General features: G+C 37.8%; 2 protein-coding genes across 2 annotated transcripts; one reads left to right on the plus strand and one right to left on the minus strand.

Moving 5' to 3' along the window:
* The first annotated feature begins 1,435 nt into the window (after nucleotides 1-1,435).
* On the plus strand, nucleotides 1,436-4,090 carry LOC105381519 (kxDL motif-containing protein CG10681). The gene is made up of 3 exons (XM_011551260.3): nucleotides 1,436-1,663; nucleotides 1,847-2,020; nucleotides 3,363-4,090. Exons 1-3 carry the CDS (start codon nucleotides 1,524-1,526, stop codon nucleotides 3,700-3,702), a joined length of 654 nt encoding a protein of 217 aa, XP_011549562.2. The 5' UTR covers nucleotides 1,436-1,523; the 3' UTR covers nucleotides 3,703-4,090.
* Nucleotides 4,091-4,221: 131 nt separating this feature from the next.
* LOC105381511 (ubiquitin-conjugating enzyme E2 T) lies at nucleotides 4,222-5,252 on the minus strand. The gene is made up of 2 exons (XM_011551249.3): nucleotides 4,847-5,252; nucleotides 4,222-4,551 (listed from the first exon to the last, which is right to left on the minus strand). The coding sequence occupies exons 1-2, from the start codon at nucleotides 5,106-5,108 to the stop codon at nucleotides 4,337-4,339; spliced, it is 477 nt and encodes a 158-aa protein (XP_011549551.3). The 5' UTR covers nucleotides 5,109-5,252; the 3' UTR covers nucleotides 4,222-4,336.
* Nucleotides 5,253-23,415: the final 18,163 nt, after the last annotated feature.

The following is a 23,415-nucleotide window of genomic DNA, read 5'->3' on the forward strand; positions in this document are numbered from 1 at the left end:
ATTGTTCTGAGATCATTTTTACTATTTACAACAGTTCTACAGTTTAATTTAAATCAATTTACTTTTTAACTGTACGATGTAAACAAAAAACACGATACTAAAACAATGCCAAGTGCGGAATGATGATGCAATGTTTAGAAAGCAATAGACTTATTACTATTTCGCATGATAGAAAGAGAGAGCAACTATTCAAAACGGCTACCTGGTAACTAATCACGTATAGTTTCAAGTGCTCGCATTGCCGCTTGGCACTTGAAAATATACATGATTAGTACGCAGTGGTAACTGCTGCAGTATATTTTCAAGCCATAATTTTGGCTTAACTTACTTGAAAATATACGCGATTAGTGCGTAATGGCCTTGTATACTTTCAACTAAATCATGGCACCATTTTAATTTGAAAATATACGCGAGCAGTCACAACCTCTGCGTTCTGGCCTTGTATAGTTTCAAAACACGCGTCCCAGGGACTCAGGAAGTGAATTAAGGGTTAAGTACTCACATTATTTAGGCATAACATGTGGATGATATTTATCAGATTTAGGTATTTTAACTACTTTTACGTTACGCTAATCTGCCCCCCTACTCTTGAAAGGCAATGTATTGCGCCTGTCTTGCGTTGTCAACATTAAAAAAATCATAACTTCTCTTCAAAATTGATTTTACAAAAAGTAGGTAAAAATACATAAATGTTCATCAAGATAAAGCCTTTTTTTAGAACCTAGCACTAAGAACGAAGTACCCAGAATGAAGAATTTAATTTTAGATTTTGGCCGAAAAAGACTTTTTTGGCGTTTTTGTAAAATAACTTCTAAATTGTATGCATTATATTCTTGTTTCTAGGTTCTTCAAATAGGCATTACCTAGCTGATTATATAAGTATTTTTAGTAGTCGATCTTTTAGAGTAGATAACTCTACACTACAGGTATAAGCTAACTTAGGGTCCCTCTTATCAAAAAGGATTATATTAAAGTAAAATGGAGCTTAGAGACAGGAAACGTATCGGGGATGCCCGCTGGCTGCTGGACCAATGACCAACAACATATACCTAACTACACCTAGGTAGGTAGTATTCGATGTACTTACCTAATGACCGTGGACATCGATTAGAGAAGTAAGTATACTTATGTTCCTTGATTTTTGATAGATTTATGTAGGAAAGGCGGAAAGACCTAATCACCATGGTATCGAAGATGGTATGATGATGGTGAGATTCAAGTCTTGATTAATTCTATCATAAAGTTTCGTTTTATTATTTCTATGGTTGGTATCATTGGCCTGGTAGGCTGGAAAAATAGAATGCCTTTGACAGATTGGGGATGAAAATTTAAAAAATATGTCAGGCACTTCTAGTGATGTTTTATAATGTCGATTGTGAATGAACCGTAAATTACGGATCAATTTTAGGACTTCCCTAATGTCAGTCTGACAGTTTTGTTTTTTATTGTGTTTTGCAAAACTGGGTGTTGTGATTGTTGTGTTGTTTTTGCATTTCCAATATATTTAATTAATTCTGTTTAAAATGGCTAACGACACGCCAGAAAGCGATTTTTCTATAGAGTGCTTCCAAAACTATTCAGCCCCCGAGGTTTTCGTGCAGGGCCTCGCTGGTATGGTTGATCAGAACGATGTAGAGACACTCATACGAGCTCAAAAGAACATGTAAGTTTGATCCGAATTTTGTTCTGTAACTTTAAAACTACCAAGCAATTTAGTCTTACACCCTTCGTTATATGTAATGAACTGATGAATGATCAAGTGTTAGTAATTATTTGTGTATCAGGAATCGAAAATGTTCTTGGGTATTCGTAACTAAGTCTAATCAATAATATTATCTGATTTCAGGCTGCAGCGTTTTGAGAAAACAACCGAGATGCTCACAAACTGCAACCAGCTGTCGGCGAGTCGCCTGAGGACCGCCTCCGTGGAGTTCAAGAAGCACACACAACTCCTACTGGACATGAAGAAAGATTTGAACTACATATTCAAAAAGATACGAGCCATCAAAACTAAACTGAGGTAAGGAGATATGTTTGTATTCAAGTTATCATATTGGGTTTATCATCTCGACAGTAGTAGGTGACTTCTAAGCAAAAATTTACATTAAAAGTGGTCTTCTAAGTATTAATTGTAACTATGTTATTTGTATTAAGTAGGTAAGCTAACTGGGTAAGACTAATGAGTGGAATATCAGTTGTAGCAGGCCTGTGTCACTCCGCGCGTGGGCGGCGCAGGCGCCAGCCTGGCGCCTGCCGCGTCGAGTGGGCAAATCTAGTCGGCTGCCGCAAGCGGAAGACGATACACGCGCGCGCTATTTGTTCCTATTTCGTACTAGTTTATAAATGTCGTATTTAGGTATTTATTAAAATTTATGAATAGAAAAATGGACATAAAAAGAAAAAAAGCAGCAAAAAAATACTGTGCCGTATTTAATTGCTTAAATACGGATCGTGATCCAAATTTAATTTTTTTTAGATTACCAAAAGATGCTGACAGGTAAAACTAATCTAAGTATTTTATTGATTTCTTCTACGTTCCTTATTTGAAATGAAATTAATACGAACTACAAACCCTTTTTTTCCCCATGTTGAACAAAGTCTATTCCAATTTTTTTTTTAAAGTATTAAATTTACAGACACAACTACCTTCAAAATGTATTAATGAATCGATTATAAAATGTGAGCTGAGTGGGATTCGTGCTCAACTAAACTAAAACAGAACATCATGATCAATTTCATCTCAATATTATCACACATTATGAAGAAAAAAAACATTTTTTGACTGAAGTAAATGTTTTACGTAGATATAGGTACCTATCTACCTCTTTCTTTTACTTTTACTTCAAATAATAGATCTATGAATAGGTCTTTAACTATGAAATTGCCGTAGCTTCAACTAGTCATTTCCAATAGAAAATAAGTTTGGAATAGCTTTGTATTCTAAATTCAAATTATTTTGTTTTAATATCATGACATTCTTTTTACAAACTCAGTCCGTTGCTTAGTAAACGTTGAAGTCTGTGGTGCTGAGGCAACCCTAAGGTGGCTTCTTTTTCAATGCGTATAACCACGTATAACTTATTATGCACCGTAGTCCAGTGAAATAAGGCGCATATTCCCTCAAAAATAAATTGGTAGGTAAGTAAATAAAAACGTGTGCGGCTGGAGCGCGATCTAAATTAGATCTTATTGCTTATGGGATGGAGTCATATTTCTTTGATAGCCATTGCGAAGATGGACTTCTGTACCTGGTACTAGTTATTATTCTGTGGTTGTAGTAAATAATATTGGATGGTATTTAACTATAACTCAATGTGTATCTATCAACTATTGATAATAACAAAATCCTATTTGATTTTCAGCTCACAGTACCCAGAGGCCTACAAAGCAGCCGTTGCAGCCTCAGCAGCTAACAAAAAGCCAGTTGATGAAGATGACGAAGAATTCAAGCCACCAGAAACAAAACCGGAATCCAGAATGGTGTCTACCGTCTCCACAGAGACTCTGAAACCAAGCACAAGTGAAGAGAGTAGGAAGAAGAAATTCAAAAAAGTTAGCAAGCCCGATGGTAACGGGAACTGTCAGGCCTCCGGTAGCGGTGCCATTGAAGGAGTTGAGGAAGAGAAGGTTAAACGAAGCAGTAGCTCCTCAGAGACGGAAAGTGCAAGTTCTGGGGACGATGCTAGCACAGATACCGGTTGAAAGAATAAAAAAAAAAGACTTGATATATATTTTGCTTTACTGTGAATCTGTGATGCATACTTCTTGATTTCTGTTTAGTGTCAACTCAAGGAAACCACAATTAATAGTACATTTTGTTAATGTTATATTAATGTTTATTTTGTTGTAAATTTAATTACTGATCTCTTACATACCAGTGTCTAAAATTGCGATGTTAATTAGATAAGAAAATTGCCTATGCTAAGTTATGTGAATCAATTTTGAACTACTTGTCAAGGTACTGTATACCAGTTCCACATATTACACATGAACATATACTAAAAGATGTAGCTGAGAGTCCAATTGTAATAAAATAAAAATATGGATGATGTGACGTTACACACTATGAAATAAATAAGTACAATATCTAGAGATTATTTCATTTTAAGACTCTTGTTTCTGTCTAAGTTAAATATATAAATAAGGGATTGTTTACTCTAGTGAATTATATTCATAGCATTTTTCAATGTATGACATAGTCTTGAAAATAAAAAACAGAAAGCTGCAAAATGTATCCATTTACTATTTACACTCATTTTTATAACCTTACAATAAATATCACATGCAAAACTTAACTTATCTAGGCACTTATAAATACAAACACAAACAAAACAAATCATTTAGCATATTTCTCAGTGTGGTCTCTAGCATTCTTCATAAACGTTTCTTTGTCATTCTTGTACTCGTTGGCGATGTCCATCATGAGTGGGTCGTCGGGGTTGGGGTTCCCGAGCAGGGTCTGCAACGACACCAGCAGCGTCTCCAGTGTGATGGTCGGCACCCACGCACCCTTCGGAGGCATTTTTAGCATGTCCATGCAGATTCTGCCCTCTGGGAGATGAAAGTAGAGTATTTTTATAACATTTTACAACAAGTGGATAGGTCAGTCTTTAAAAGTGTAAATATGCTACAAATTACATACATTTGATTATATTATAAGTAAAAATTGAGCTAAAGTAGATAAATATAAATTACTAATAAATCCTCTCAATACCAGTCCTCAGTTTGCTATAAGCTTTATGGTTCCTTAGTTTTGTGCGATTTTATCCCTTTATGAGTTTATGTACCAATGGTATCAACAGGACAAAGTTAGACTTGGGAGTAAGTAAATAAATTTTAAACACACCTTTATCAATGTTGGGATGGTAAACCGGAGTCTTGAACTTCACGAGCGGCGGTTCGAAGGGGTATCTGTCCGGGATGGTGATGATGAGTCGGAACATGCCCTTCTCGTACGCGGAACCCCTCGGGCCCAGCATGGACACATGCAACACGTCGTAGTTGTCCCCCTCAAGAGGTATGCAAGTTATACCGTAGGGGGATCGCTTCTCGAAGTTCTTCATCTCCCGTGTGATCCTCGCGGATCGCTGGCTTGGTGCTAGCGCCATTATTAAGGTTGTCTGTTTTCTGGTGTTGTCACCTTAGTTTAACTTGTAATAACTTTAAATTAATGAAAATTGGTAAGTATTTGAACTTTTTGTTTACATTCGGTAGCGGTAGAAATTCGATCAAAGAGAAAGTAAATAATTTCGAAGTTGACAATGACACCACTACGACACAGATTAGAGCGCTTGTGTGAGACCGTTAAGGATCCGACACACTAGCGGACGACAGCTTACGGACGTAGCTGTCAGCCGTGACTCATAGTGTGCACGGTCTTTTGGGACAGTTCCTGCCAGCTCTAGGAAGTCCGAAAGCTGAACGCCAAAGACGTTCGTACATTTTGAGGTTAATTTTAAAAAAAAACATGTATAAATAAAACTAAGCACCGTCGGCAACTTCTGCCCCCGTATTTTGTAACTTTTTGAGAGTTAGCAACCGGTGATAATTGGTATCAACTTAGAGACTTATTAACCGAAAACACCAAAAATCTTAGTGAAAGAAATATGCAAGAAGCCTAACAATATATCCTTACATTCAACATAAACGTTTGTGAAATCAGATAAGTCAGTAAAAAGTTATTAATTAATAATGCTCTAAGTTGTCAGCCATTTTATACCAACCAACCCCACTCGGAGTTACATAATACGGGGGCTGATGGCTCAGGACTCCTGTCCTGACGACTTCAGTCCGCTAGTGTGTCGGCGCCTTGAATTAAATCATCACTAGTATGTGTTAATCTTCCTGTGTAGTCTGTGTTGTAAATGTCAAAAATTACTGTCAGTGTCACATCGCTGTGGTGCGTAAAGACGTGTTTTCAAATGAAACTTCGCGAATTTCGTTTAATTATTGTACGAAATAGTTAATCTCCGTGTAAATCTGATAGATAATTTGTGCAGAATCCATTTGATATCACAACGAACACTCTAAACCACCAACACTTCAAGTGCAGCACGTGTTATTACTTTAAAGACTGCGGTGCATTTCCTAGAAAAATCTTCTCGTCTATTTTCGGTAAGTAGTGCATTTTTCTTAACTTCACCTTGATAATTTAGTATCGTAACTTGTTCAAGGTAAACTGAGGAAGAACACCGCATACTTGGGTTGATTTATTGGAGTGGAACGTGTGTTTAACTCAGTTATTTATGATTCCGTCGGTGGCAGTCGAACCGTGCGATATCGATCTGGCCGTGCCATTATCATAACTATATGTTTGTTTTCCTTCGATATATTGTACTGTGGCATCGGTTTATGTAACATTAAGGTTAATCTTTTAAGTAAGTAGTTAATATCTGTTAATCTTTCGTATGTTGGCCTCTATCATTGGATTCGCGAATGTTTCCGGGCGTAATCTTGATAATTTAGGTGCTAAAACGTTTTTTATGTGAAATAGTCAGTTGTAATAATATTTCTCATGAGAGATAATTACTTATCATCATTTATCATACACCAACATACCCACAGCTGAACCTAAGTCTCCCAATATAAGTATGTGACAGCATCATTTATGTTAAAGCACTATAGATGAAGCCTTTGCCAAACAGCATAACATTTAAAACATTTTGTATGTTTACAAGGGTTGGCTGGAACTAATTGCTTTTTGGCAATAAGCCTGCCTTTGTGTACTTACTTTTTCTATATTCACATTTTGTGTGAGTATGTTTTGTATAAATAAATTCAACCTTTAGATAACATGGTGGAGATATTCTCCTATTTACAAGCATGAATAACCTTATATCACATTATTTCAGAAATCCATAAATTTAACTTACCTGTCACCTTTAAGTACTGTTAAGGAATAGATATAGGTAGAAAATTTTGGAGGCTATTATACTTCTACATTCTACATTAATGTTATAAAGCTAACATAAAGTGTCCAGACCAAAACAAACCCACTTTTTGAGAGCATTCTTGATGGCTTGTAATAAACCTTCCCGAACGCAGGTAGATAGGGTTGGCATAGAGTTATTTTAAATATACAAGTAATCCTTGTTCAAAATATATTCTATCTATAATGATAATTTTACAAAAAATTCACCAGAATTTGTTTAAAACTTCAACAAATTTTGAAAATACCTATTGAACAACAAATTGTGTTTTTAATTATTTATGCTAAAGGTGTCTCTGACGTCATTAAAAGAAAAAAGGCACCAAAGAAAGCCTCTGCTAAATCTAGTTTAATTGGAAACTGGTTATTGCCTTTTGTAGAGGCATATTCCGAGTTATATGTGGTGCCTTTTTTAATATCTTGACAAGAAAACAAACAACACAAAAGTTTTTTTTTGAAAATATACCTAATTGTAATTAATCTATTAAGGCTAATACTAGGGTAAACTAGTAATTTAGATAAAAGTATAACTTAAAAGCTATTTCCTAAAAGTGCCTAGACTATATGTTACCTAGATTCCAGCAATTAATTAAAAAAAAGCCAAAAACTGCTGCTTACTATTCCTAGTAACAGTCGTAATCAAGTTTTATTTACGTTACAATGCATAATCAATGCACAATGCATTTAGGTTCGGAATTCCGTCATGTTTCTCACAATCGCAATAGGATCGTTGTGTTTTCCAGAATAAGTGGTGTCCCTTACAAGGCCCAAACTTGTTCCACCATTACGAATGGTTTCGAAGTTGTGATAAATCTTTACTTATCGAACGCGCATGTCACTTGGCAGATAAGTACTATAAATCGTTTAGGTTGTTGATAAAAAGTGGGGCTTTATAAAAAGGTTCGTTTTTATAAGTAACATGTGATTTTATTTCCTTAATCTTCACTGTAATTGAAAGGGTTGCATGAAAGGAGCCTCCTCGCGTAATGTATTAACCTGTACTTAAGTTGATTATTATACTTCATTATTGTATACATAATATACAACATACCTATACATAGGTCCGGCGCACCCTGGGTACTCAGCGACTGACGAAAATCTAACTGGCTCTATTCAAAGAAGACCGAGCTACCGAATTTCTTTGGTGAAATCGAGATGTTTGCAACCACACACATTGTTTCGTTTGCAGTAGAGTTCACAACATCTTTCTCATTGCATTCTATGTTATGTTCTCATCACGCTTATGACGTTATAAGCTTAACTTATCAACAAGATGTGTTTGCTCCATTTTACAGGTAAATAGTAATGACGCGAGATAAGCAATAGTAAATTATGTAGGGAGAATTTCGAGCGTAGTTACTCGTAGTTGTGAAATCAATGTGCAATTAGTATTTTTCACTCTATAGAAAAAAATATGTACATAATTATGATACAGACGAATTTAGAACCCCCTCCTTTTTTCGAAGTTAGTTAAAAAGCATAGACAGTAGACACAGATATAAGATACAGTTGCTACTTGCTACAGTTGATATGTGTATCGTAAAGGCTTCTTGCGACAACCTCCTTTTAGTTAAAATCAGCTTTTGGATTCCTCCATCAGAGGAATTTTACCTAGACTTCGGTACAAACTTGATGTGGTAACGATATTGTATAATTTGTATAAAAACATCGTATTAAATGTTTGTCCAACAAACCCTATTGTGTCGGTCGAGTTATTATTTCAATGTTTTGGTTTTCATGTAACTGAGGGCGTAGGGCTGCTACTGTCACTATATTGCCATTTCTCCCAAACTTTAGCTTCTTCTAGGGCTCTCAAAGATTACTATTTTTGAAACTCATTTACTCAATAAAATCGCTTGATATGCTGAATCTGAAAAAAATATTATAATAAATCAACTAGGCAAGCATAAAATGTGGAATATGAATGTGTAAGAATGTGTAATTTATTATGGTAGGTATCATACAAATAAGTGGTATAATATTTCTCGAAGTCCCAAATGACCGACACCGAAATTGCATTCACACAGTGACAATTAAATAGGAGTTTGGTCCAAACGCTCCATACATGGCATAAATAGTATTGGCAAATTAATAAAAATAGTGGGACTGGTTCACAAACTGAAAGTCACTCAGCGAGCTATGGAAAGAGCTATGCTTGAAGTCTCTCTGAAAGATCGCATCCGGAACGAAGTAATCCGACAGAGAATTAAAGTCACCGACATAGCTCACCGGGTTAGTAAGCTTAAGTGACAGTGGGCTGGTCACATCTGTCGAAGAACCGATGACCGATGGGGTAAACGTGTTCTGGAGTGGATGCCGCGACTAGGCAAACGAGGTATGGGACGCCCTCCGGCTAGATGGGGTGACGACTTGCGAAAGGTGGCTGGATATTATAGCAGTGGACTGCTATAGGCTGATGATGATGATAATAAAAATAACAGTTGGGTGAAGCCTTAACATTCATAAACCTTCGGGGCTTATCACACTGACGAGTAGCAGAATGAACTTATTCCGTATTAAGTACCTAATAGTGTGTAATTTACACTAGCGTCTCTCGCCTTGCTTTCAAAATCGCTCGCTCGTCGCCAGTATGATAAAGGCTGTGCCTATAGCCTTAAGAAATATGGTAAGAGCTTTAACACACTGCCTTAGCCATAACTTTGCCGAAAACTTGACATATGATGTGTGCTAACGATGTTTACGCGTGCACTATGTGACATCACCAGCAGTTTTACAAACAAATGAACCGGTTTAAAGCAGTTTTCAGCTTCCTGAAACCTAGGCACCGCACGAGAGTCGAGGCGGCGTCGCGGCGGGTGGCGACAAAGAAGCGTGCCTTTCCTATATCCTAATCCTAACTAATATTATAAATGCGAAAGTAACTGTGTCTGTATGTCTGTTACTCTTTCACGCCAAAACTACTGAACGGATCTGAATGAAATTTGGTATACATATGGTCTAGACCCTGAGAAAGAACATAGGCTACTTTTTATCCCGGAATTCCCACGGGAATACTTTTTAAGGCGAAGCGAAGGTTGCGGGAACAGCTAGTTTTCTATAAGCGAGTCCAGTTCGACTCTTAAGAAGTCGAGACGCAGGCGAGAACGCGTTATTGTAAATGAGGCATACTAATTCCCTGACTCTTAAAGGCGTCGTGACGCTCCCGCGACGCCGCTTCAACTCTAGCAGTGAGCGGAGCGCTCAATCCTGAGTTTACTGTTAAAAAAGTAATCACAAAACAAACAGTTTTAACCATATTTAAACTTGCACCACACATGACTGGGTAATTAAGCAGTATTCTGTCCACACAGCTCGGCGCCGCAATTATTGTGATTGACCTCCGCCACTGCTGCCCATGCATGGTATCTGTAGCGATGGGTGACGTGCAACCACGCCATGTTGCCATGCTGTGCATGCATGCTGTGTCTCAGTCCTCACTGCACGCGTCCGTTATCCACGTAGATAAACGTCACTCCCGTATATCGCGATTAGCAGTACGGTCTAAGTTTCATGTCGTATGTTTTCGTCAATGTATTTACATAGCTTTTTCCCTGCGAAAATATAAATATGCGGAGAACAGAGAACATCCATAGGGTTTATTTATTGAAAGTACGACTTTATTTTTTCATACAAAAAAGTACGATTGATTAGCAAAATATAAATATCAAGCAATCTATCAAACTTAAGGCTAGGCTAGGCTGATAGAAAGATATTTATTTATTAAAGTACCTCAACATCCTCGTTAACATAAGATAAAGCACAGATGTATTTTTAAAACTGCGCTTAAAATAGATCAGCTTGTAGGTAAACTGGCCTTGCCCATGTCTACGCGGCTGTGGCATTTATTTACTAGTCATTTACCTCAATGTTACATCTGTGACCTGATGGATTATTCTCTACCTTTATAAAAAACGATCGAACGAGATTTGCCATGCCATCGGTACCTTTAATGCGACGAGATAGAATCGTGGTTAGCGCAGCATTTCGTAAGCAACAGTGACACTTCCTTAGGATTGATTGATAAGAAGTGGTAGCAATAGCAATAGGCCAATAGCAAGTTGTAGAGGACAAGACAGTGCAGATTATTTCATGTCGACAAAACTATAGATTATTTTATAATTTCCCAAAGCACGTTACGGAATGAGTTTTTCTACCGATTGCCTACACTACATTTGCCTAGTCGCGGTCTCCACTCCAGAACACATTTACCCCATCGGTTATTGGTTCTTCGACAGATGTGACCTGCCGCTGCCACTTAAGCTTACTAACTAACTAACTCGGTGAGCTATGTCAGTAAATTTAGTTATCTGTCGGATCATTTCGTTGCGGACGCTATCTTTCAGGGGGACTAAGCATAGCTCATTATTATAATAATTGTCTTTATTTAAAATGCAACTTGCCCTTGTGTTGCAAGGACGTTGCAAATACAAGTATATCCGGTTCTGATCGTCCTTGGCACATCACGGCAACAGTCTTGCATACGTATTTTAATATAACGATATGTTTCCATGTTCATATTCTATCTTCTTAGGAGTGGGTGACAAGAATTAATCAACAAAGCATGCTTCAGCCCCACAATACTTTGTCCTTGCCTCGCCCTTTCTAACTCAACTACTACTTTAATTAGTTACGTGTTAGTTTTATTATAGAAAAAATGGTCACTATTACCAAACGCTAAGGGCCACTTGCTCCAACATATTAAATCTCGATTTAGTGTAAAATCTCGATTTATTGTCAAATTTTATATGGACTGACGTTTCTTAAATCGAGATTTGACACAAATCTAGATTGAACATGTTGGTGCAAGTGGCCCTAAATCAAATTAAATACATTTTGTACTAGGGTAAAAGTACTAGTAACTGGCAGTTTAAGCGACTAGCAACACAAAAAAATATATTAAAAATAAAGTATTGGCCTGATTTAAGCACTGGTAGGCTTGAATTACTGGCAATAAGATGACGAACAATTATAGGCATAAATGGTAAAGATATATGATTAATATTCGATTTTAATGAAGTTTATATCCACTACCCCCAAAAAACCTAGTAACTGGCAATAAAAATTAGTAACTGTCACATGATGTTTCAGTAACTGGCACCTTTTAAAAAATCATGCAATTAGGTCAATAAGTACTCTAAAATCAATAATATATTTGATATTAGGTAATGTACAATTACCTGTCTAGGTTTTGTACCGGTAAGACTCAAAATCACCGTTGTAATGGTCGACTTCTACGACAAAATGACAGTACAAGTATGCGACGAATCGTGGGTCCATATGAATGCAACAAATCGAGAAACCCTTGGATTTGGAAACGGAAATGGAGAAAGCAAATGCTTGTGGACCTTGATGTATTCATTCAGCAGCTTGGGAGAAGTGACCTGGCTAAGTTGAAGACTGCTGACAGTAGTATAGTTGCCTCTAAGCTGAAATTACTTGAGGAAATTGAAGGTTTTTACGGCTTTCAGCTCTGGGTAAAGACAGAATTAGTACAGCTCTTCTGAAAGATATTACTATTCTCGAACAGCTTCTCTCTCAGCTCTCGAAGCTCTTTAACCAATTTTGTTTATAAGTCATGTTTTCAAGCTGTTTTATAAGGTCATCACGAACCGTGTTTCTATCAAGTTCTTCAAGGACTATAAGAAAGCCTTTGATTCCATTTAGACCTAGCGCAGGTCTGGAATTCCCTCGTTGTAACATGCATAGCGGCCTTAATGCAGCAACAGTATATTATGTCTACCTTGGACAGTCTATTCGACTAGGCAGAAGGAACTTCGAAAACGAAGCTGTAAGGTGCATAAAACAAAATATGTATTACTGAATTGGACTGCATAAGGGAAGATTTGACAAATTTTCACATAAATGCCTGAAGGCAAAGGTCATCAGTCAATGCGTCTTACTGGTGATGACGTATGGATCATAGACGTGGACACTGACGGTTGGACTGGTCCACCGAATCAATCAGCGGGCATTGGAAAGATTGGTGGTTCTTTGAAGGACCATATCAGAAATAAGGTAATCCGTAAGAGAACTTGAGTAACCGATATAGCTCTTAAATTCTGTATGCTCAAGTGGCATTAGGCAGGCCATAGCTGCCGAAGAACCGATGACCAGTGGGGCAAACGCGCTCTAGAGTGGAGACCACGAACAGGCAAGGGTAGCGGCGGATACCTTCGGGCCAGCTGGACCAACGACCTTAAAAAGCTGACCGGTAGTGGCTGGATGAGGAAGGTCGAGAACAGAGTGCAGTGTCACTGCTGGTGAGAGGTCCAGCAGTGGACAATTACAGACTACTGTAGATTGCCTTGATTTTAGTCATTTTTCTGAAAAGAAACATGAAAGAAATGTTTACCGTACTAGTCAGTGCCAGTTATTGGTGCGTAAAAAAATGTATGCAGATTAGTAACTGGCAGCCCCGTGCTAGTTATTGAAACAAAACTGCCTAGACACTGGGGGTTTTTACAGTGCACTTTAAATCGTATTTTCTGTCGATAGAAGGTATAAAATAGCTTAAAATCACAATACCCAAAATATTAGTAACTGGCAGGGGGGTGCCAGTTACTAAGTGAAGATATAATTTACATTTCAGTAACTAGCACCCTCAAATATAACTCAAAAGCAACTAAAATCACAGTGAATCGGGCTATTATGATATTGTTTAGACCTTCCCCTACTTCCTTGTTATTGTCACACTATCAAAAACTTATTTATTTTCGCGAAAACAGGCCATACAAATTTTGGTGTCTCCTTAAGAAAAACTTAACGCACGTGCATTTTTTTGGCGATCTTCGCCGCTTTGACTGAGATAATTTCCAGCGCCGGAAAATACCCACCTAGCGGCGTAAAATTAAACTATAATATCAATGAATAATTGGAGATTGCTGTAAACACATCAAAAATGGTCTTACTATATCCAAAAGCTTAATATATTTAGTTTTATAGTCAAAGTGCCAGTTACTGACACATGCCAGTTATACCACGATTTACCCTAACTGACAGACGTGACAGGCGACTAAATTCATTTAGCGTTTGGTAAAATTCCACCTAAATAAATAACAATCAATTTATATTTTGTAGTAGGTAGCTGGATGCGGAAGGGCCGAATTACGATAATAATATTAAAAATAAATTGCGTATTAAAAACATACAATCGCCGCAAATGACAGATCCTGTCAGATTGAAAGTGATTGCGATATAATACAAAATCAAGCGATAACGGCCCTTGAACGCAAATATGCGAAGTCATGTCCTTCGCTCTAGGAATAAGCTCCAGATCGCTATCGAGGCAAGTAGATAAACAATGAACAGAGGAGTTTACTCTAGCATCACAAAAAACAAATGAACGATAGCTGTCATGCAATCTGTACATCTAATACCCCATCCACACGCTTGGCGAACAATGGCAAACAGCAAACAGCAAACACTGATACCCCATCCACACGCTCGGCGAACAATGGCAAACAGCAAACACTGACGTGTGGATGGGTGTTTGTCGTTGTTTGCCTGTTTGTGTTTGTGTTCGCCAGTGTTCGGCATCGGTGTCGGTTTTGCTTGCCAGATCAAAGGATGTTCGGCAAACAGTTTTCTACGTATCCACACGTCTGGCAGCGATCAGTATGCGCGCTGAGCTTGCAGGAGGCGGACGTATCAAGTTGCTACACTTTTTCGTTGACGCGCATTTTTTTTATGTATGTTCACCGATTACTCCGCCGTTTATGAACCGATTTAGAAAATTCTTTTTTTGTTGTATTGGGTTGAGTACCCAGGTGGACCCATTTTTTTCAGAATTTTATCTCACCCCTAAGGGTGGGTAAAGGGGTAAAAACAGGGTATGAATTTCCATTTTGGACACATATTAACCGATTCTAATGAAATAAAAAACATAAATATAGTTCTTGTAACAAAAAAATATGATGGTGACCTTGAGCTGATCTGATGATGGAAACGGAAGGCAGTCAAGGGAACTCCTCAACAGTATATAGCAACTACCTCGTGTTTAGGCTTGAATGATTCGTATTGATTAGTAGGACTTTTTGGTATCATTTGCATCTTACTTTTGATTAAAAATTATTGCAAATAAACTAAAAACTAATACTAAAAATAATAATTAAAAAGAAGTCAGTTTTTTTTTTATTATTATTATTATTATCGCCACCATTATTACACCATCGTCTTTGCTTTCTTCTTATTTTCCTTTTTTCTTTCTCTTGCTTTAATTTTATATAATAAAAATATGTCAACATTGTCAACCCGAAAGTAATAGCTCGTCGTCCGCCGTGTTTGCCGGTTCGGAATGTTATGAGCGTTCGCCGAGCATGTGGATGGCTGTTTGTGTTCGGTGATTGTGGTTGGTGTTTGTGACTTTGTTTGCTGTTTGCCGTGTTTGTGATACCCCATTTACACTCTCGCACGAGTGGCGAGGCGAGCGAGGAGGCGAGGGGCGAGGCGCGAGTGTGAACAGACGCTCGTGGCTCGCCTCCTCGCTCGCCTCGCCACTCGCGGCGCTCGCGTCCGGAGCGGTTTTTGGGGCACGAGTCAAAGGAGCTCGCGTCGAGCTCGCGTCGCACGCGAGTGAGTGTTTACACTCGCGCGTCCGCTTCATTCTGGCTTCTACATAGTGCCGCGCAGGTTCGTCGTCGTATAATTATAACGTAGTATTTTTTTCCTCAGTGGTATAATGGATTGGTTGCAAGATGAAACATTTAATTTCATATGAATAACTATTTCAATAAAAAAAAATTTAAAAAAAATAAAAAACTGACTTCAAAAAACACTAAAACGTAAGAAATAAAAACAGTATCTGCTTAGATTGGCTTAGATATATTTGTACTGTCACATAGAAATGGTCTAAACCATGTCTAAACCTTTATATTTTTAATGGCTTTTTGAAGTCGTTTCTTTATTTATGTTTATTATTATTTTATTTTATAATTTTTTGGCTTATTTGCAATAATTGTCAATCAAAAGTAAGATGCAAATGATACCAATAAGTCCTACTAGTCAATACGAATCATTCAAACCTAAACACGAAGTAGTTGCTATATACCCGCCTATATACAATATATATACGGCAATAAGCCCGCCTTTGTACATTGTTGGTTTTCTTTTAATGTTCTTCTCCTTTTTTATTGTAACTTTATAATATTTTATACTTAAATATAAATAAATAAGTACCGTTGAGGAGTTCCCTTGACTACCTTCCGGTTCCGTTTCCATCATCAGATCAGCTCAAGGTCACCATCATATTTTTTTTAATGTTAAAAATATAGGTAAGTACCTATGTACTTTCTAAATTTCATTAACTACAATCGGTTAATAGGTACCCAAAATGGAAATTCATAGCCTGTTTTTAACCCTTTACCCACCCTTGGAGGTGGAATCAAAATTTGAAAAAAATGGGATCTCAACCCAATAGTTACAAAAAAAAAAGAATTTTCAAAATCGGTCCATAAACGGCGAAGTAATCGGTGATCATACATAAATTCTTTATTGTTGCGGCTAAAACTTCGACGTCCTCCATCGTTGCTAGCTCAAAGAGAACTGAACTCTGCAGGAGAGTGTAAACACACACTCGCGTCACACGCGAGGCGACAGTGTAAATGGGGTATGGCAAACAGCAAGCGTATGGATGGGGCTTGCTTGACGTGTAGATGGGTGTTTGTCGTTGTTTGCCTGTTTGTGTTTGTGTTCGCCAGTGTTCGGCATCGGTGTCGGTTTTTCTTGCCAGATCAAAGGATGTTCGGCAAACAGTTTGCTACGTATCCACACGTCTGGCAGCGATCAGTATGCGCGCTGAGCTTGGAGGAGGCGGACGTATTTACTTGCTACACTTTTCGTTGGCGCGCAAAGCGTAAAAAATGTCTGATGATTGGTCAGCACCTACGATTCTGTAATTTTTGGAGGCTTATCAAAATAAAAATATAAAACAAATTTAAGCCCAAATAAAGCAGTACATTGTACGATTTCTATGTATTTTTAACCGACTTCAAAAAAAGGAGGAGGTTCTCAATTCGTCGGGGTTTTTTTATGTATGTTCACCTATTACTCCGCCGTTTATGAACCGATTTTTAAAATTCTTTTTTTTTTGTATTGAGTTGAGCTCCCAGGTGGTCCCATTTTTTTCAGAATTTTATCTCACCCCTTAGGGTGGGTAAAGGGGTAAAAACAGGGTATGAATTTCCATTTTGGACACATATTAACCGATTCTAATGAAATTAAGAACGTAAATATAGTTCTTATAACAAAAAAATATGATGGTGACCTTGAGCTGATCTGATGATGGAAACGGAAGGCAGTCAAGGGAACTCCTCAACGGTATATAGCAACTACCTCGTGTTTAGGCTTGAATGGTTCGTATTGATTAGTAGGACGTTTTGGTATCATTTGCATCTTACTTTTGATTAAAAATTATTGCAAATAAACTAAAAACTATAAAATAATAATTAAAAAGAAGAAGTCGGTTTTTAATTATTTTTTTATTATTATTATTATCCCACCATCGTCTTTGCTTTCTTTTTATTTTCCTTTTTTCTTTCTCTTGCTTTAATTTATATAATAGAAATATGTCAACCCGAAAGTAATAGCTCGTCGTCCGCCGTGTTTGCCGGTTCGGAATGTTATGAGCGTTCGCCGAGCATGTGGATGGCTGTTTGTGTTCGGTGATTGTGGTTGGTGTTTGGGACTTTGTTTGCTCTTTGCGGTGTTTGTGACAAACAGCAAGCGTGTGCATGGGGCTTAATAGGTACCACGAAATACAGTCGCGGTTAGCGCATCAATGTACCGAAACTTAGTTTTTCGTAACCAAGAGTGACCCCTCAGACATGGCAGCCGCGTGCTAGCCAAGTGTTGAGCAATCGACAGACAGATACACTAGCGAGCAATGAAAAAGTTCCAGTGACAGCACCACATTACTCCTAAACGGAAACAACTGCCTTAATGACGCCCTCTGCCATATTGAAGTACAATTAACAGCACATTATACTATGAATTAATCCGTTCAGTAGTTTTTGCTTGAAATAGCAACTAAACATAAGTACCATACACACAAAAAAATATTTTTTATCGGACATACCCATAATTCATTCTTGATAAATATGCCATTAGATATGAAAATAATCCTACCATCAACTTTATATCGTAATTATATTGTGATGGGGACCTCTTGACTTGTTGTTTAAATATAGGATTTAATTGATTTGCGTCGCTCACTTCGTTTACCTACACTACAACATATCCCACAAATTATAAATAAACCAATACGACTCATATAATAGTATGCATATTCTAATGGAACGTATGAAGAACCATACTGGTGATCAGAGGGGTTACCACCACCGAACATTATCAATTAACAATCCTTAAGCAGCGTCACTCGCTTGTCCAATCTGACACAACTTGTGTGACAGATGTTTGACAGGTAAGGGACGCTGCTTATGAAAGACTTTTGTCACGCCTTGACATGCGCGTCTTTTGCCCCGTGCTAGCCTTGCTGCTCGAGTTACGCATCTTATACACGTCTGGCGCACCCTGATGGGCAGTCAGCTACTAAGAACTGATTTGACTGGCGAATCCTTTCACCACGATGACAGACCACCCCTTTCTTGCACCACTGGTAAATATTAGAGAGGTTAAATTCGTATGTTTCTGCTATGTTTAAATATATTTACACAGAATACTATACTTACTCTTTTATAACACCCTATAATAGCTGTTTACGTTGTGGTGCGGGTAACAATCCAGCAATGACTATATCGAAGTTATCCAAAATACATAACTGTGCACATACCTACATATTTATATAGGTAGGTAGCATGAGTTCGCCATTTTATATCACTTATCGGTTATTGATCACTTGATTACACACCTACTAATAGCTATAATATGGATGGATGTGTATAATGTATAAATAGCGTTTACATGCCTTGACGTAACTAATATGGGTGGGTGTTTATCAAGTCTATTGATCACGATGATATTTATAAGTACTGCCAGTTTCAATAAGTCTATCTATCGATGGCTGGCAGTGCCTATCATACAATAAACGCTGAGAAAGGAACATTAAGCTAATGTTGGCATTGAATCTATGTCTGTATCTTTCTTTCCGTGTACAGGCGACTATATTATTTAAGGTTATTTTAGCTTAAAATGACTTTGTGCAACTCAGCGTAAGACACATAAAAATTAACATTACAGGTTTGAATTGTTTGATAACACCGTACTTTTTCTAAGTTTTCTTGCATACAAAGTGGCACGGTAACTAGCGGAAACTATCATGAAAGTTTCATGAAACTTGAAACTTTCAAGTTCTACTGAAACTGAGCCTAACTAGGCTCACTAAGTAACTTAGAAATCTTGTTATCATTGTCTGAGGTTTTTTTCTTCAACAGATTTAAGTTACGTTTTTATGAAGCATCGTTTCTTTTTGACGTTTTGTTAAGTCATGTTGTTGAACATGACATGATGATTTTTTGTTGAACTTCATTTGGTAAAAAAACAATCCTGGGCATTGTTAATGATTCATGATGTAATGATGATTCGCTACTATAATGAAATGGCAGATTCGTTTCATTTTTTACCATCGCCAAAAAATACGAAGACACGATATAGCTCTGTGAAAATGTACCTATATATGTAGGTTTAGGGGTATATAGTCTATAAAATAAACAAAATGATATCGAAATAAAATAAGACAAATGTCCGAGGTAAAATAACGCACAGTTGGTACCTCGTAGGTAATTTATTTACTTACTTACTGAATCCCACACATAATATGCATGCCTACTGTGGTATGAGACAAGCTTATAATCAAAGGAGGCAAGTCAGTTAGGTTATTCTAATTATTAATGAAAGAGCACAGTCATTCTCTTCTGATATTATAAATCTTTTACAAATAGCTCGTGTTGCGGCTCGGTTCAGGAGGTCGCCATGACTATGTCTGATAATTATAATTAATGCTCGTAATAAAATAAGAATACAAAGTCTCTTTGTGAATGGACGGAGTTAATTGGAATTGTACACTTTGTTTACTAAATAATGGCAGATAAATTCAGAAGTATATCTTAGGTTACTTTGATAACAGACCTAGATATAGCAGAGTTTGTCCAAGAATATGCGCTTTTGGATAAATGAATTGCACTACACCCAGTCAGGAGTTACCCTGTATCACGGAATACTCCGCGCCTACTGGGGGACGCTCACTTTTTAAAATAATCCGTCAATAATCCGTCAAATATCAAATATAATTTAGGTAGTCTCCTATGATAATACGATATACATACGATAATTATGGACTTGCTTTTGTCAATATACAAAATGTTTATGTCAATTGTGTGAGCTGGAACAATATAATTATTATGTCTTTATACATTGTATAGGGTATCAATCATGTCATCCGCCTATTCATTCATGCACTGAACCATCAACGGTTTGTGAGTTTGACAAGGTACTAAAGAGACACGTGTGTCGTCGCGTGCGCATTGTGTGTCTTCACGTTTATTCGCGCATGCACGAGCGGACCAATCGCTGCGGCTGTGGCCACACGTCGACCAATAGGGTACGTCGACGACATGCCGTCGACCTATGGCTGGCGTTATTTTTGACAGCTATCCGTATACATACAAAATAAATAAATACAAATTTTATGATCCTAACTAAGTCTAAATAAAAAGGTTTCAGCTTCCGAACAGGATCCGCTAAAATCTAAATGTGTATACCTACATGCTTACTAAATTTGCATAGGGATCACTAATAATGATAATAAAAAAATGGATAGCAAGTTTAATGCACTGCTGTTGATGACGATTTGTCTGATTGCAATCTCTGAACGCGTTGACAATTTCACACAGATTATTTTGGAAGTTGTTTGTGCCAAACTTAAGAGTGACGTTATCTTCACTATATCACCTGTACCTACATGAGTGGTGTGCATTTGTGCATGACACTTAAAAATAATGATATCATCAGCTGTGGAGTGCGCGGATTCTCGCAAATCACGTTGACTTGGAGTCACCTGTTCAGAGGGCGTGACAATCGACTAACCATATATGTAGAAGTACTAGGTAAAAGAGATGCTAAAACTATTATTAAGGTACTCCTACGAATTTTGTGTCCCATCTGGGAATACGTTGGCAACTATCAGTGTAAAGCGGACCTTCTACCACTATGTGGTGTAGACGATTATTGGGATTCAGAAGCGGTCCAGAAGGCCGCTCCGTCAGGCAAGGATGGGTGATTATGACATAAACCACAAGCTATGGGGGAGCTATCTGAAACAGTTCATCCATAGCCTACTAACCCATCAACCGTTACAGACTCCTCATGTCAAGCTGATGAGGCCAGCTTCACAAACACGGAATACTAAATCAGGGTTTGCCACGGTGGTGAAAGGAATAGCCAGCCATACCCAGCATCAGTCGCTGACTACCCTGGTTGTGCCGGACGTATTTAAAGTACACTTGATACGTCACTTGAGAAGGCCCCTTTTGTGCACCCCGTGATAAAGATAACCCCCCATTTACTCATGCCCAGACACGAGACAAAAGCTTTACTCCAATTTAGATTCGGCATCATCCCGGAATCACTAGCCGCAGATAGCCGAACACCCCCCCCCCTGGGGTCACTCTATATGGCGATAAACGAAGTTTCGGAGCGCTACTGCGCGAGCCACGACTCTATCTCGTTGTACTAAACGTGCCGATTGCACGACAGCTCTCGTTCGTTCGTTTTTCGGCAGTATAGAGTGACCCCCCTGCGCAGACGCAGCTATCACTAATGGGCGAAGGTTCAACGACACCCGATTAGGTGCTTTGTTGCTACCTCAGATAAACACACTTTTCGGTTGTCTAGCACCCGCGATCACATGTGCGTGGCGCATGCATCGATCGTATAAAGAATACGATATGCGAAGATACGAGAAGATCACCTTATTGATGAAGATATTTTATAATATTTTTTCGTATATAAGTGTGAAATTTAGGATCAAATGTTTTGGAGGGAAGCCTTAAATTACAAGCCTGGTTTACACTACCTATGTCTTCAAAGCAACCCATCCGGTGGCCAGAATGTCAGAGCACTGGGCCACCTTACCTGTGATGGGTTTCAGGAACCTACAGGAAAATGTGTCTAGTTTTATAGGAGGAATTATATTTATATTGCCAATACTACTAGGTATACTAAATGGTTCAATTTGAATAGTTTCAAATGCATTGTACCTACATGTCCTACATATTTTATAATATAATATCATCCTGGGGGTCTTCTCATCTCAAACACGGCCATCCGACCCCAAGCTAGACAGAGCCTGTAATATAGGTATCGGATAGCTGATAAGTATATCTACACAGATACATAATATATTATTATCGGGTTCCGCTCATCTGGCATAATCTTTATTGACCAAAACTCATTTCGCATAACTCGTATGGTCTAAACTTTTTTGGCCGAACCATCACTTTGCCAAGACTTATGTGGCATAAGGCTCGTTTCGTCTAAAACTCTTTAGGCACAATCTTTATACACCTAAGTTTCGTTTGCTCAAATTTATGTTCGTGTCTATACCTATGTATATTCTTGTTTCTCCTAATGTTATCTTAATAAATAATATATTAAGTATGTAGTAAATGTACAAATTGTGGTATTTTTCTCCTACATCCCGAAAATCACGATATTGTATGATCAAAAAATCGAAAGTTAACGACCAATATAATTATTACAAACCAAATGAGATCGAAACCTAAAAATAGGTGCGACGACGAGCAAAAAGCGAGGAGGAGCGTGTTAATAGGTGCACATGTTCATCAAAACCAAAGCGGAGCGCAGCGAAGCGGAGCGGAGCGTTTTCCAAACAGCGGAAACAATACAAGGCACCAGTTTGCGCTATGTAGGGAGACGCTCCGTCAAAGTTAAAGCCAAACGAATATTATTACTTTGTATAAACCTATGCCATAGCATTATTAGGCTTTTCAAGATTTGGCCATACCATTATTAGGCTAAACAATGTTATGCGAAATAACTTTTTACTAAACGAGATTTATGCCATACGATTTTCGGCGTAACGAGACTTTGACCAAACGTTACTATGCAATACGAGATTAGGCAAAAAAATCTTATGCCAAAAAAGGTAGAACCATTATTATCACACATTTTATACCACCATTACAAACCTGCTGGATACACAGTCGAGTGTGAAATAATTAGCATTATACGTTTAATGCGACACATCTTTTGTGTTATCTTTAGCGAGTAGTGATTGGCATAGCATGGTAATAATGGAATTCCGAGTAAAAAATACCTATTTTTTTATAGGATTTCTTCTGCAGTAGCGACTTGGCCAATTAATCCTTCGTGGTTTAAATATAAATTACTTTCATCGGATTTGTCATTTAAATGCAACAATCAACAGAGTATGTAATGTATTAATAACTTCTTTGACCCAAGTATTGCTCATTCAATCATCCAAATGTTGTCTTGAAGAGTTCGCATAAGACCGC

Source organism: Plutella xylostella, chromosome 20, assembly GCF_932276165.1.
Source record: "Plutella xylostella chromosome 20, ilPluXylo3.1, whole genome shotgun sequence".
NCBI classification, from domain to species: Eukaryota; Metazoa; Arthropoda; class Insecta; order Lepidoptera; family Plutellidae; genus Plutella; species Plutella xylostella.

What these genes read in the sequence shown, in the direction of transcription:
- LOC105381519 (XM_011551260.3), top strand. Translation starts at nt 1,524, where the DNA reads ATGGCTAACGACACGCCAGAAAGCGATTTTTCTATAGAGTGCTTCCAA. An exon ending in ATACGAGCTCAAAAGAACAT is followed by an intron (nt 1,664 to 1,846) that starts GTAAGTTTGATC and finishes ATCTGATTTCAG; the next exon opens with GCTGCAGCGTTTTGAGAAAA. An exon ending in GCCATCAAAACTAAACTGAG is followed by an intron (nt 2,021 to 3,362) that starts GTAAGGAGATAT and finishes TTTGATTTTCAG; the next exon opens with CTCACAGTACCCAGAGGCCT.
- LOC105381511 (XM_011551249.3), bottom strand. Translation starts at nt 5,108, where the DNA reads ATGGCGCTAGCACCAAGCCAGCGATCCGCGAGGATCACACGGGAGATG. An exon ending in CCATCCCAACATTGATAAAG is followed by an intron (nt 4,552 to 4,846) that starts GTGTGTTTAAAA and finishes TTCATCTCCCAG; the next exon opens with AGGGCAGAATCTGCATGGAC.